This window comes from Anomaloglossus baeobatrachus, chromosome 3, assembly GCF_048569485.1.
Source record: "Anomaloglossus baeobatrachus isolate aAnoBae1 chromosome 3, aAnoBae1.hap1, whole genome shotgun sequence".
In the NCBI taxonomy this organism is placed as follows: Eukaryota; Metazoa; Chordata; class Amphibia; order Anura; family Aromobatidae; genus Anomaloglossus; species Anomaloglossus baeobatrachus.
The window spans coordinates 59870710-59887041 of record NC_134355.1 but is presented as its reverse complement, the minus strand read 5'-3'; the positions used below and the strand labels follow the sequence as shown (position 1 = coordinate 59887041).

Here is a 16332-nt window from a genome sequence, read left to right as displayed (position 1 = left end):
TCATATGCAGAGTAACCATAAATGGGACAGTGTAATGCTATGTTCGGCTTTGCACACACCTGCGGGCACGATGTTGTCCGACTCTGTTCACACCACAGAGCCTGACGAGCAACCTGAGGCTTCTGTATGCCTGAGCCGGGCGTCGGCTGATTCAGGTTCACTGGTCTTCAGCTCTGCAGGAGTAATTTCCTGCAGACTGGTGAGCAGTACCTAAGAGCTCAGGTTGCTAATTGCCTCGTGTAAAGGCGTCGTTACACGCTACGATTTATGTGACGATATGTCGTCGGGGTCATGTTTTCCGTGACGCACATCCGGCATCGTTAGCGACGTCGTTGCGTGTGACACCTATAAGCGACTCTGCACAATCGCAAATAGGATGAAAATCGTTGACACGTCGTTCAGTTTCAAAATATTGTTTGTCGTTTGGATCGCAGCACACATATTGCTACGTTTGACACCCTGCCAATGACAAACAACATCCACACGACTGCCTTGGGCAAACAACATATCGTTGAACAATGTAGCGTCGTTTGTGAGATGTGTACGTGTGACCGCTACTAAACGACCTATGTGCGATCTCGGCAAATCGTAACTACGATCTGGGCGTGTCACATCGTTTAAGAGATCGTCAGATAAATCATAGCGTGTAACGAGGCCTTAACTCTCTCCTCCCTATTTAAAGCGTGGCTTCCTTCCTGAATGTGCTGATGATAGCTTCAGCTTTAGCTCCAGCGATTTTCGGTCTTGGTGATTTTCGCATTTATGGTGATCTGTGTTGTGCTTCTGAGTGGTGTGAGCGTTCCCGTTATGTTTTACTTACCCCCTTTTTCCGTTGTTCTCAGTACACATACTGTCTCTCCTTTGTGTTTTGAGTGCTGTGTGTAAGAGTTTCAATTCTCCCTTGTTCGTTTCGTTTTGTGGGGTTGTGTCTTTGAGTTTTCCGGCCCACCTCGAGGGTTTGGGAGAGGGGAGTAAGATCAAGGCTTGGGCAGGAGTTAGGGTCAAGCTGGGGGCTTAGACTTGATTACCGTCAAATCTACCTCTGAGATAAGGGATAGCGTAGGGACTCTAGTCTGAGGGTCAGCCTAGGGTCACCTATCCCGTTACACCCCGAGACAGTTTGTTCCTTTACAGTCCACCAAAAATAAAAACCAAGGCTTTCAATAAAGTCTTGACAATACTTTATAGGAAAGAAACAATGTGATTTGTGGGACCAGATAATGATGATGCAAATGGCTAATGTAAATTTTTTTATTGAGATATTAGCAGGTACAGCGCATTTCGAGGCTCCTCGGTCTCTAATAGGTTACGCGAGAAAGAGGCCCATGAGCCTCAAAACACGTTGTACCTGCTTAAATTTTAAATTATTTTGCATTAACCATTAGAACAAAATCGAGTGTCCCACCCATCATAATGAAGCTCCAGCCATCCTCCATTAACGTTTGGTATACCCGACTGAGGATCCAGGATACTGGCAGTGATTGCTTCCATCGGTTTGTCCCTAGCATGCCTTCAAGATGAACCTGTACATTGTAAGAATTTCTCTTGACGTACCCTATGATTGCCTTTTTTGTTTGGCCAAATGCCTTATAACATTGTAAACATTGGAAAAACACGGCGTCTCTCACTGAATTATTATTCCTGTGATAAGACTAGAAAAAAGAAGCGCTGATGAGGTATTACCAGATGACAGGTGTAATATATAAAATATATACACTCACCTAATGTGGTTGTGAAAGTCACAACTACTGCCAAGCATAAGATAATGGCGTCTTCCGCAGCCTCATGTGGATGAGCATTCAAACAGGAGAAGAGAAGGGGTTAACGCTGCGCATCAGCCAAATGAAGATGTAGAGTAGTTGATGAATAAATATATTTTTTATTTCATAGGTCTACGCGTTTCGAGGTTGAAACCTCTTCCTCAGGACATCAACAAAGCAAAGTGGCTTTGTTGATGTCCTGGTCCTGAGGAAGAGGTTTCAACCTCGAAACGAGTAGACCTATGAAATTAAAAAGATATTTATTCATCAACTACTCTACATCTTCATTTGGCTAATGCGCGGCATTAACTCCTTCTCTTCTCCTCTTTGAATTAATTATTATTCCTGTTTTATGTGTATTTATTATTATTATTATTATTATTATTATTATTATTATTATTTATAGAGCACCATTGATTCCATGGTGCTTTACATGAGAAGCGGGTTACATACAGAATACATATACAAGTTTCAATAGACAGATTAGTACAGAGGGAAGAGGGCCCTGCCCTTGCGGGCTTACATTCTAAAGGATTTTGGGGAGGAGACAGTAGGTGGGGTGTCGGTTGGGCGGCAGCTCCGCACGGTGGTGGGGCGGCGGTGTGTGGTCAGCTTAAGAAAATTATGGCACAGATAAACCGATGACTTTAAGCCCTTATGCATGGGCAGATGATTGACCAAATGTTCATCCTTCCCGATTATATCCCGTGTATACATGCAGCTCTCTCCTTTTCTGATGGCTGAAAAATCATCAATGCTGGCTGCGCAGCCTAAGGCCTCATTTAGACCGCCATAATGCTGGCTCATTTTAGCATCCGCATAACGTCTGCAAGTCCTGGTTTAAGTGCAGGTTTTTATGACCTGACTGATCCGTACGTATTATAGGGATCTATGATCTAGTTAGTACAGGTCAGTAGACGCACAATCAGTCCTGGACTTGAATGCTAAAATGCACCCGCATAACGTCAGTGTGAATGAGGTCTAAGATCACTATCAATTCTTTCATATAAAGATTAAAATACGACTGTATTAGGAATACGACATTTCTTATATTAGACACGTTTCTGCTTTTCGCCAGTGTAATATGGTAAACTCCTGCAGCGAAGTAGCTTAAAAAATTAACTGAATACCAAATAGGATTATGCCTCGGGGAATGAAAACCAGTGCACTTTGTATTACTAGTGACATTTTGTCACATCAGACTATAAGTATTTTTCCTTAAATGTGTGATCTTAGGTCGGCTTGCTTTATGGCAGTTAATGTCAGAGCGTCCGTGGAGAATTCAAGAGATTTTAATGATCGGTATAAAAACAGAATTTTACTGAGCAGCTAGCCACAAGGTTTTCTTATCGCTCTCCTAATTAGCAGAAAGAACTGGGGAAAATCTGCCCGGGCGAGACAATGTTCTCTCCCCTACCCCTGCTTCTTACCAAAATAATGTGCTAAAACCAAAAAAGCTCAAATGCACTTAGTGATAAAGCAAATCCTAGGTGTTCTCACTGGAAATAATGACTAAAAGAAAAAAGATGCAAGGCCTCGCGCACACGGTCGCGATATGTGGCTTCACATGGAACTACAATGTATGCAAAAAAACATCTACATGCCTCAAAAACTGGGTCTCTAGTGGAGGTAGGTACAATAAAGGCAATGCCCGACATCACAAAAAGAAAAGACAATGATCGGCAGTCAGTTAGCAGTGCAAACTAAAGAGCTGGTTGGCTGTGTAAGGGTCCTATGACGAAGGTCTAATAACGTTCTCTGCAGTGAAGAGGGGCAAACCATGATATCATGGTCTCCGCACCTGGATCCCACCACAATTTGATCTCAACTGCTACCCCTTGAAGGTAGCTACTGTCATGATTCTGATTGACGGTGCTCTGCTCTCCTGCAGAGCTGATGCATGGTTTTGCATTATTTTCCAGTGGTACTGGTTGTTCCCAGTGTCGGGCTCTGTGGAAGGGGTCGGTTCGTTTGAGCCTTGTTCTGGGTGATGGCCCTGCTTTATCTTGGAGCTACTTTACCCGAAGCGTTGCCAATGATAGTTCCTGTATTGCAGCAGTTGTTGCTGACTCCCGTAAGAGACCGTCCTGATCTTGTACCACTACCTCGTTCCTAGTACTCTCTCCCTCCTGTCTCCTCGACTCTGAATTGACTACCTGACTCCCAGACCTTGGCTTGTATCCTTACCTTGGCTCCACTCTCTCCCCTTTTACCTGATGTGTTTTCCTGGCTTTCAGACCCTTGGCTTGTATTCTGACCTCGGCTCCGTGCTCGCCCCTTGTACCTGACGTGGCTTCCTGGCTTTCAGACCCTTGTCTTTTATTCTGACCTCAGCTTCACTTGCTCCCTGTGTAACTGATGTGAACTCCCGGGTCCTGACCTTTTGCTTGTTTAACTACTCCTCCATTAGCGTATCTAGCGACACCTAGTGTTAGAGCATCACAGCTACGCTATAAAGGCCCCGTCACACGCAGCGACGTATCTAAAAAATATATCGCCGGGGTCAAGGATGACGTCCGTGACGCACATCCGGCATTGTTAGCGACGTCGTTGCATGTGACACGCACAAATGACCATTAACGATCGAAAATACTCCCCAAATAGTCCATCGTTGACACGTCGTTCCTTTTAAAAAATCGTTGATTGTTGAGCACGCAGGTTATTCGTCGTTCGCGAGGCAGAACACATCGCTATGTGTGACACCTTGGAAACAACAAACTGCAGCTTACCTGCGGCCACCGGCAATGTGGAAGGAAGGAGGTGGGCGGGATGTTACGTCCTGCTCATCTCCGTCCCTCCGCTTCTATTGGGTGGCCGCTTAGTGACGCCGCTGTGACGCCGCACGGACCGCCCCCTTAGAAAGGAGGCGGTTCGCCGGCAACAGCGACGTCGCTAGGCAGGTAAATCCCGTGTGACGGCTCTGACCGATATTGTGCGCCACGGGCAGCGATTTGCCCGTGATGCACAAACGACGGGGGCGAGTGCTTTCGCTAGCGATATCGCTGCGTGTAACACCCCCTTTAGCCAATGTCCGACTCTTTAACAAGCCTTGCCACATGAATTGGGATTTTAACCAAACCACTGTTTCTACGAGGGAAAATAAAAGATGCTCCTCCACAGACAGCTATTTCAGGGTTTTTGACCATCACCAACACAGATAATGCCATTGGATGGCTAGTATCATGCTTTGCTCTGAAGAAGGGGCAAGAACAGTATGCAGAGGTCTGCAGATAGTTGTGTATTTTTGGAAAAACAAAGGTCTTGCAAGTCTCGTTAAAAGTTGGACATTGACTTATAGGGTAACTAGCTCTAAAAGGTGGCACCAGATATCCTGCTATCTTTCCCTTTCCTTTCCCTGGAGGATAGTTAATTTGCACACTTATAATCTCAGGGAGCATTGCCTGGCATAAATATCCACAGCCAATTATACACATTATAGAGAGAGCTGGCGGATGATCGTTCGGCCGGCAGCTATCTCGCCTGACTTCTCCATATACAGGAGCGCTTCTGTGTTCTCTAAGAAAGAACCACTGCCAGACATCTCTAGAGGACAAAAGGATTGGCATTTTGAAACGCACATACCCGATGCTTAACAATCATTACTTGAGAACCCCATACATAGACTGGTGACCCAACCAACTACTCAGACAACAGTGCACTAATATTACCTAGGCCCTGACTGCTGGTCTCTGCAAAGAGAAGAGCATCCATTGGACCTCTATGAAAAAAAGGTATGTGGAGATGCCAGAGGGCGGCGATCGCACAAAATGGAGGAGGCAGACTGAGAGCAGCGACACCCATCGGACCGGACCACCCCCTAGGTGAGTATAATAAAGGTGCTTTTTACATTATACAGAGTGGCCTGGGCTCTTATATAGAGTATTCTGGAATGCAGTGTATAAGGGCTCACTGGTGGTGGTGCAGGTTTCCTTTAAGTTTGTGAGTGACCTGAAAAGGGCGCTGTACACAGGCGATACCCTTGCAATTTGACAGATTTGGAGCTCCTGCAAGGAAGAGTGGGCAAAGATTACCAATTCTAAATGTGCCATAGCTGATAGACCCTTACCCCAGAAATATGAATGCTGTCATAAATTGAAAGGGTACTATAAGTTTAAGGGTGTGCATATTTATGCAACCACATTATTTTAGTCCATTATGTTTCTATTTCTACTAGAAATGATTTCACCTTATTTTGCAGTTGAATTGTACAAATTGTGGGCAACATTAAAGGTGGAAAAAGTTCTGAAATTATTTCTTCAGGCTATTAATTTTTTAAATGACAACTTAACAGGGGTGTGTATGTGAGGGTAGCCTGGGCTATAGATTGTTTGTTCACATGTAATTAGATTATCTGTGTATGTAAATAATCAAAGTATAGATGTCATTGCATAAATATCTGTGCCTATATAACAATAACAATAGTTTTTCTTTATAACATAGTTTTTAGTTCCAAGCTGTATGTTCAAGAAAGGGTTAAATAAAGAAAATGAAGCCAGAATGAACAATAAACAGGGAAGGTATTCATAATAATGAGTGAAAGTCTTATCAGTGGTTTCACACAAATAAGGAATGTGTTATCTGTTGGATGAAATGTGTGTTTCTATGTTCCTACGCACCTCCCCAAACCTCCCTATACGGCTTCGATGTATGAGAAAAGACAGATTTTGATACTTTGTGCATGTCTGAAGGTTGAAATGTTACACTAATATCTGAGATATTCTTTACACGGGTCAGTCGCCTATACTGACTCAAAGAGTGAACACAGTCTCTGCGGTCATTGTTTCTGAGTCATTTATTATATCTGTGCAGATAGCTAATTTGGCCCATGCCTCAGGTCCTGCCCTGAACAAAGACTCCATTAGCAGTCTTACCTAAATTCTCCCTTGACATGTAGACTTTATATATCCACAATAGATTACATATTTACTGTCTGTAGTCATGAAATATACATAGGATTTAAGCGAACACCAATTCTTCACAAGTTCATTATTCAAAGAAACAAATGATAAATTACATTAATTGCTTCTATAGTTACATAGGTCATTACATCAGGTCAATTATTCGGTGGAGATAGATACATAGGCTGAGATTGTCCATATTGGCATGAGCCTTATTAAAGCAAATTTGTCACCAGATTTAGCAAAATAATCAAATACATTATTAAATAGATTTTAGAACGGAGGATGCTGTTGTACTTACTTTGAAAGTTCTTGTCAGTATGGCTCAATAATCCTGATATTAAAATTAGTATTTTAGGAGTGCAGCTATAAAACTACTCATGAGTCCAAGTGTATTTGTTCTCCAGCCGCCCGGCCTGACTGACAGCTGCAGCTTGTACTAAGCAGTGTGAGATCTCAGCAGCAGCAGGGAGGAGCTGTCAATCAGGCTATGTGGGTGGAGATCAAGTGAAACTTTCATAAAATATTATACAGCCCTTCTGACATTGATTTTCAAAGTAAATACAACAGCCTCATCAGGGCTAAGAGATAACAATGTATGCAGTTTGAATTGTAAAATTTGGTGACAGACCCTTCTTAAGGATTAAAATGGAGCAGATATTTCAGACTAGTTGACAAACATTTAACTACCTAGGATGGGAGGACTAAGTACTTGTTGTTTCCATATTCATAGGCTGATTCCCCATACCTACATTTGCTAACATTTTATTGTTTGTAAAGAGGTCATCCATGCGGAGTTTCTCACCACTTATTATGCCACCAACCTGGTATGGGCATTGTCAATACAAGGATCCAAAAGCAGTCACAACCATTAAAAGGGAACCTGTCACCAGATTTGTCCCTTATAAGCTGCGGCCACCACCAGTGAGCCCCTATATACAGCTTTCTAGAATACTGTATATAAGAGCCCAAGCTGCTTGTAATGTAAAAAAAATTTTTTATTATGCTCACCTGCGTGGCGCTTGGGTCCGATAGGCTCTGCTTGTTGCAGTCTGGCGTCTATTATCTTCTTTCATCGCCGTCCTCCTTCCCTGCTCCGTGTGGATGACATGTTCAAAGTCATCCACCCAGAGGCCTCCATTGCGCTCCTGCGCATGCACACTTCTATCCGTCCTACTGAGGGCAGACCAAAGTATTGTAATAAGCAGGTGTGGGGAAAGGTTAAAGACTGCCCACACATGCGCACTATACTACTTTGAGAGATGTGCGCATGCGCAGAAGTGCAATGGAGGACTTTGTTTGCATGATGTAGGATGCGTCATACACAAGGAGCAGGGAAGGAGGACTGTGATTGCAAGAAAATAGGAGGCGCCAAACTGAAACCAGCGATGCCCATTGGACTGGACCGCCCCGCAAGTGAGTGCAATAAAAGGTGGTTTTTATGTTATACACAGCGGCCTGGGCTCTTATATACAGTATTCTGGAATGCTGTATATAGGGGCTCACTGTTGGTGGCCGCAGCTCATAAGGAACAAATCTGGTGACAGATTTCCTTTAAAGCATCGGAAAATTCCCTTTCTGTTGCAGGTCCTCTGCAGCACAAAAGCCGCTGCACCGCTCAATTTCCGGAACATGTCCATGAGATTTCTTATAATCTTATATACCGCGCTGTTAATATAATACTGTATACAAACAGATAATCCACCATATATGCGGCCAGCATGTTCCTACCCTAAAAGTAAACACTTCACAGATCGCAGCCTCCAGATTGACTCTATGTACATTATTTCCATTAACTAATGAATGTCAGATCGTAAATAGATAAGACAGCACATGTACCTGAAGTTTTCTGGATACTCGGTCAGGGCCATGTTGATGACCTCCGTGGCATGTTTATACTGTTTTTGTGCTGATAATAGAAGCGCCAGCAGATGTAGACAGTGCAGATCATCTTTTAGGTATTTCAGCGCCCCCTGGAGGTGTTCGATCGCATCCGATATCTAATCATCAAAAATAATAGTTAGTATTTGTTACTTGTGACATGTCTATTTAATGAAATGATTGCAATATTATCAAAAGAAATGGTAATGTCTATTTGTCAATTTATGCATTTATTTCCAGGCAGAATAACAGTGGGATGGCCCAATACAACGGTGAATCAGAATTTATATCGCATAACGGGAAATACAAGTTTTTCCTGAATTAACATGTTTGGAGAGCGGACAAGACCTCTATAAGAGTCAATACATCAATGCCATCAAGTGCTAATTTCTGACACATTTTAATGTCTGACGCTGACGATTCTGTAACCTTAGTACAATCCATTTCCATCGTTACAAGTCACTGAATATTAATGCTGCAAATAACGATGTGACCACGAGAGCCGCCCACAGGATCTATGGCGCTGCGCCGTAATAACTATACAATGAGGATGTAACACAAAAGGAGGGTGATTTAGGACAAATGGAGCAGGTCACCTCCACTTTCTGGAATAACGATGTGAGGCCGGTCCTGTATGAAGATCTGATGACATATTCCTCTTCAGAGTTTAGTTTATTGCCTGCCTGATTAATTGACTGGCATGATTGGCACCGTAACCCGACTTTTATGGTGCAGATCAATAAATCATAACAGATTTAGGCTAGTTTCACACTTGCATTGAACGGCATCCGTAGCATTGCGTTGTGTGACGGATGCAACGGATGTGTGGCATATAATGGCACAACGGATGCAACGGATCGTACAAAACAACGGAAAGCTTTTTTATTTAATCTTTTTTTCTTACCGGCAGCAGACTATTGTGAACAATCAGCTGATCACCCGGCGGCCGGACAATCAGCTGAGAGCTCTCACATGCCGGCGGCCGGGTGCTCAGCTGATCGCTCTCACATGCCGGCGGCCGGGCGCTCAGCTGAGAGCTCTCACATGCCGGGTGCCGGGTGCTCAGCTGAGAGCTCTCACATGCCGGGTGCCGGGTGCTCAGCTGAGAGCTCTCACATGCCGGCGGCCGGACAATCAGCTGAGAGCTCTCACATGCCGGCGGCCGGACAATCAGCTGAGAGCTCTCACATGCCGGCGGCCGGACGCTCAGCTGAGAGCTCTCACATGCCGGGTGCCGGGTCCTCAGCTGAGAGCTCTCACATGCCGGCGGCCGGACAATCAGCTGAGAGCTCTCACATGCCGGCGGCCGGGTGCTCAGCTGATCGCTCTCACATGCCGGCGGCCGGGCGCTCAGCTGAGAGCTCTCACATGCCGGGTGCCGGGTGCTCAGCTGAGAGCTCTCACATGCCGGGTGCCGGGTGCTCAGCTGAGAGCTCTCACATGCCGGCGGCCGGACAATCAGCTGAGAGCTCTCACATGCCGGCGGCCGGACAATCAGCTGAGAGCTCTCACATGCCGGCGGCCGGACGCTCAGCTGAGAGCTCTCACATGCCGGGTGCCGGGTCCTCAGCTGAGAGCTCTCACATGCCGGCGGCCGGACAATCAGCTGAGAGCTCTCACATGCCGGCGGCCGGGCGCTCAGCTGAGAGCTCTCACATGCCGGGTGCCGGGTCCTCAGCTGAGAGCTCTCACATGCCGGGTGCCGGGTGCTCAGCTGAGAGCTCTCACATGCCGGCGGCCGGACAATCAGCTGAGAGCTCTCACATGCCGGCGGCCGGACAATCAGCTGAGAGCTCTCACATGCCGGCGGCCGGGCGCTCAGCTGAGAGCTCTCACATGCCGGGTGCCGGGTCCTCAGCTGAGAGCTCTCACATGCCGGGTGCCGGGTGCTCAGCTGAACGTTCGGCCACTGAGAGACAAAATAAAGTTTCTGTGATTAAAAAAAAAAAAAAGAAAAAAAAGTGTGAGCATGCGCAGTGAAAAAATAGAGGATTCCGCCGCTCAAGAAACGTTACACGCTGCGTTCCTTCCGCCCAGCGGAAGCAACGCAGCGTCGGCCAGCTGAAGCAACGCAAGTACTTCTGTCACAATCTGTCATCCATACAAGCCTATGGGAAACAGCGGAATCCGTTAACGGATTCCGCTGTTTTCCAAAAGGGCGGATTGTGACGGAAGGAAAAAACCGCAAGTGTGAAAGTACCCTTATAGGTTTCACTAGCTAAAAAGACATTTTTTATTACCAGCCTAAATCCACACACACTTCAGACTAATGTTGGCCAAACTTGCAAATAATGACGTGTTAGGACGACAGTCCAATGTGTATGAGGACCCCGGGGAATCGATTGTCGTGGGAGTAAATGATCCAGTATGTTTGATTTCGAAATGCCAATCCTTTTGTTTTCTCGGGAGATGGCTCGCCTGCAAACAAGTCTCATAAAGAGCACAGGAGTAGATGTGAGTGAACCTGAACTGTAAGGCCCTGTGCACACGCTGCATATTTTGCCGTGTATTTTGACGCAGATTTTCAGAAATCTGCAGCAAAATCTGCATGTCCATTGTGAAGCCAGCAAAGTCTATGAGAATTCAGAAGTGTTGTGCCCACGTTGAGTATTTTCAAGCACATTTAATTTTTTCTGCACCAAATCTGCACCAAATACGCAAGGGAAAAATAAGCAATGTGGGCACAGCACTTCTGAATTCTCAGAGACTTTTCTGGCTTCACAAAGGACATGCAGAGTTTGCTGCAGATTTCTGTAAATACGCGTCAAAACTACACAGCGTGGGCACTGGGCCTTAAGTTTGGGGTTCTTACTGAACAAAGACTTTACAAAACATCAGTGTTCGAGTTCAGAGTTTGGATGCTTTATGTATGCAAACCGCTCAGTGCTCGGCCCAAGATGAGTCACATGCAGACTCTCAATGGCTCTCACTGGGGGTAAAACCACCGTTTTCAGCTGTTGTGTGTTCCAAAAAAAAAAAGAAAAAGAAAAGAACCCATCATCCCTCCCCCGGAGATGCTTTGTTTATGGCTGGCTGTATATGGCCAGAGAGCTGAATTGCCCAATCAGTGACTTCCATTGGGTTTCGGGCTCCGGGATCAAGTTCAGGTCCAGTCTGGGTCCCGAAGTGAACTATATCTAAAGTCCGGCTAAATCCAGAGAACCCAAACTTCAATAGGTCCGCTCATCTCTTGTGTATGGGAGAGACGGCAGAGATAGCCGCCTGCTGAATGATTGGCCAAACGGTGGTTCAGCCATCTAATATATAAGGCCAGTTTTAGTCTCTACTCACAGCTGCAATCGGCCGTCTGGATAAGACACACGTCACAAAAAGAGCCACAAAAATACAAGCAGTTTAGGCCATAAATAAAATGAAGTAGATTGCATATAAATTAGTCCATTTAGAGGTGTGCATGGCAAACAAAGTCAAAAAGTCATATAGGATAATGAAAAAGTAGCCCGCTCACCATGTGTAATGCCGGCACCGGTGTCCCCTGCGTTGTCCTGCTTTCTCCTCCCAGCAGGGACGCCAGCGCACTCACCTTCCCAGTCGCTCAGTGGTGGCTTCTGCCCCTGTGTCTGCCACCAGTCCCCGTGTACGGTACACATTACTCCTGGGAGTTCGCTCCTCCCCCACTTTTAAAGGGCCAGCGTGCCCTAACCTGGAATTGCCTCTCAGCCTAAAGATGAGAGGTACTAGGTATTTAAGCCATCCTCCCCCTATGGGAGGTGCCTGAGCAACGTGGTCTTACTGCTTTAATATGCTTGCTAGTTGTCAGGTCCCATTCCCTGTATCCGTTACCTGTGTCTGCTAACCCGTATCTGTATTCTAGTACCTGCCAGTATCTGCCATACATGCCAGAACCTGCGGGTCCTGTCATACATGCCAAAACCTGCAGGACCTGCTAGAACCTATGGTACCTGTTATACTTGGCAGTACCTGCCAGAACCTGCCGACCAGTCTGTACCAGCCATCCTGCCTGCAACTGCGCCTGCGCTGCATCCCTGGAGAGAGCTGTCACAGTACTGGGAGATCTCCTAGAGTGGTACCTGGTGGCTATCTTCCAGCACAAGCCTATCCTCATCATCAGAAGCTCTAGTGAAGACGAGGCAGTCACTTAGTTATGCCTCTCTAGGGTGTCCTAGTCCGATGCCACAGTCCACACCCCAAGCGTGATACCATATGTGGTTCAGATGTGACAAGAGCATAGAAGCTGCTCTGATGAACGTGAGAAATCCAATTTTGTAGAAATGGGAGTTCAGTTCCAACACTAGATAAAAAACTGAAGACTTTATTAAAAACAAAATATATATATAATCCATATGTACAAATTCCATGTCGAAGATAGAATAATTCATACCAGCTACGCGTTTCAGACGCACTCAGACGTCCTTTGTCAAAGCTGGATTTCCCCTTCTACTATACTGGATTTCTCACATTCAGAGCGCTTTCCGTGCTCCTGTCACATCTGAACCACACATTTTGAGCTGGATACTTTTTCGTTATCCTATAGAGAAGGAGGATCTGAACACGTTGATATATATACCGTAGTAGTGTTATGAAAAAAAGATTCCGTATGACTTGTCATTTAATAATTTCAATTCTTGCTCCTTTTATGCTTAGGAGTCCAGTGGGCGGTCCTATTAGCGGTTGTCAGTTACAAAAATTTGTGTTTTTGCTGCTTTTTTGCCTATTATTAAAATGGGTGAAAAACACTGAAAGAATTGACAAAGATCTGAAGCAGTTTCAAATCTGCAAGAAAAAATAAGCAACAAGAACACGAGATTTTAAAGAGCTCATTCACTTTAATGGGAAAGTACAATGCTGCATTTTCTACAGTAAAAACACCGCAAATAATTAATAATTTTGTCCGGCAAGAAAGTTCTGAAATCACTCTAGTAGGGAATTTGTCTTCATTCCTGTAAAAAAATTGTATGTAACTTAAAATCCCTGGCTTTTTGTCAGGTTATTTGCTGCCGTCAGGTGCATTGATATAATTGGGAGTACAGGTGATGGCAGTGATGGGTTGGCTCCTATCTCCTCCTCTGAGTGCTCTGCTCATCAGAACTGCTGCAGCTTCACCTCAGGGTTAGTGATACACACAGGCTGACCTTTCACTGCCATCATCTGTACTCCACATGAGAACGTTCTGATATTAAGGCAGCTAAAGATGAGAAAATAGACTGGGGAAAAGCCGGTGTTCAAAAGCCACTTAAATGCAATTTTGTTTTTACCAAAATTAAGCCGAATCCCATAATAAAGTGTCTTGGGGTTAATTTATTTCAAAGTCACATAGAACTTTATGTACATTGCACCCACTTCATATTCGACTTTTATAAATATTCAGCATAATAAAGCAGCGCTCTTATTCCCTGCACTGGTCCCTTTAATGGTGCACGGGGAATATCACTGGTCCTAGAGCTGTCCTATGATATCCAAACCTAACATGGACATCAAACGTATGTATAGAATACTCCTCTCAACGAATCTTTAGGCTGAGTGCAGACCGTATGCACTGCAATCAACATCGGCAACCAGGTATGAAATATTAACCTCTTAACTACCCTAGGCCACCAGGAATAGTAATATTAACCCCTACATAACCCTCGACCAGAAGAAACACTGACATTAACCTCTGGACTGGGATATTGGCGTTAACCTATTTACTGCCTTGGATCACTAGGGATGCTGGCTTCATTCCTGCTATGCCCTAGACCACCAGGAACGTTGTCATTAGCATTTTCAATACCTTAGACAAGCAATGATGTCAGCATTCATTCGTTTACAAGCACAAGGGACACTGGCATTATTGTATTCCCAGAGTTACTCCACCACAGAAGCTGGCATTAATCCCTTCTCCATTGTGGCCAATTGGTTATGTAAGTAATAACTCTTTCAGCACCACAGCCCACCAGGGATGTGACCGTTATATAACTATACTAGACGACAAATTCTATCATAACACCTTGTTCCCATAGTGCCAAAACTGTGACTTGTTAGGAAATCCAGACATTTTATAGAGTGCATTGATTAGCTGTACGGCACTGTATCTGCATCACATGGTAGCGCTACGTCACTAATCTGGTAACGTTCGGGTCCATCCAGGGTTTCTGCTGTTTGACATCTAAACATCTCCCCAGACGTCAGGTTTATAGGACTGACCTGGTGTGGTAATGTGCCGATAGTCGGAGAACAGATCTTGGAAACCCTCTGGAGTGCTAATGTGTCTATTATTGTGGATTTGGTTCTAATTTTGACAATTTCACATAAAACAGTGACTTTCAGCATTGAGGCAATGTGAAGGCTTCATAATTGTGAAAATCACATGTAAAATCAGGATTCAAAAATGTCTCATACAAAAGAAACTAAACACAATTACTTTAAAGGGAACCTGTCAGGTCCAATATGCACTCACAGCCACGAGCAGTTCTAGGTGCATATTGCTAATCCCTGGCTAACTGTGCCTGTATACACTAGCATAGAAAATGTGACTTTTTTATCCTTAAGCCACAGTTTGGCAGTATTCTGCGGGTCATTTTTCATTTGGAAAACCTATTTCCGCCCAAGCCTTAAGTTCCTGGCTGATGTCTTGAGATGTTGCTTCTATATTGCCACATAATCTTCTTTCCTCATGATGCCATCTATTTTGTGAAGTGCCCCAGTCCCTCCTGCAGCAAAACAACCCCAAAATATGATGCTGCCGCCCTCGTGTTTCACAGTTGGGATGGTGTTCTTGGGCTTCAAATCTTCTCCCTTTTATCTCCAAATGTAACAATGGTCATTATGTCCAAACAGTTCAAATTTAGTTTCGTCAAACCACAGGACATGTCTTCAAAAATTAAGGTCTTTGCTCCTGTGTGCATTTGCAAACAATCTGGCTTTTTTATGCTTCTTTTGGAGTAATGGATTCTTCCTGGCAGAGTGGCCTTTCAGCCCATATTGACCGAGTACTCGTTTCCCTGTGGATAATGACACAATCTTACCAGCTTCCACCAGCATCTTCACAAGGTCATTTGCTTTTGTTCTTGGGTTGATATGCACATGTCTGACCAAAGCACGTTCATCTCTGGTACGCAGAACCCATCTCCTTCCTGAGCAGTATGATGGCTGGACATTCCCATCTTGTTTGTACTTGCATATAATTGTTTGTACAGATGAACAAGGCACCTTTAAGTATATGGAAATTGCACCCAAGGATGAACCAGACTTGTGCAATTCCACAATTCTCTCTTTCTGAGATCTTGGCTGATTTCTTTTGACTTTCCCATGATGCTACACAAAGAAGTAGTTTATTTCAGGTGTGCATTAAAATACATCCACCGATGTGTCTCTAATTAACTCAGATGTTTCTAATAAACCTATCAGAAGCTTCCACAGACATGACATCATCATATGGGCTGTCCCAAATTGTTTAAAGGCATAGTTCTCATAGTGTATGTAAACTTTTGACTTTGCAGAAAATAATAAAATATCTTAAAACATTCTCTCTCTCATTATTCTGGAATTTGGAAATATAAATAATTTTGGTAATCCTAATTTACCTAAAACGGGAAAGGTGTATGTAAACGTTTGGTTTCAACTCAAAACGTTTTCTTGCCAGCTTACTGGTGTCCATGAAGGCTTGTGGAGTGCTTTACAAAGTAGGTTGATATCCGCAAGGAAACAGGGTGGGAGCCAGCCACACAATCCAAAAACAGGAAAAAAGGGAACAAGATCCAGCGGAAAACATACAAAAATCCTAATCTTCAAGTATAAAATATATTATTTTATTTCAGACTTCATTCAAAATTCAA

At 44.4% G+C, this 16332-nt stretch overlaps 1 protein-coding gene across 1 annotated transcript in view; it reads right to left on the bottom strand.

The window, feature by feature from the left end:
• TTC7A (tetratricopeptide repeat domain 7A) overlaps window positions 1-16332 on the bottom strand; it is a 515691-nt gene that overhangs the window by 184705 nt on the left and 314654 nt on the right. The window contains exon 15 of the mRNA XM_075339201.1: window positions 8498-8658. Within this exon, the coding sequence (XP_075195316.1) occupies window positions 8498-8658 (161 nt within the window). The remainder of the gene's footprint in view (window positions 1-8497; window positions 8659-16332) is intronic.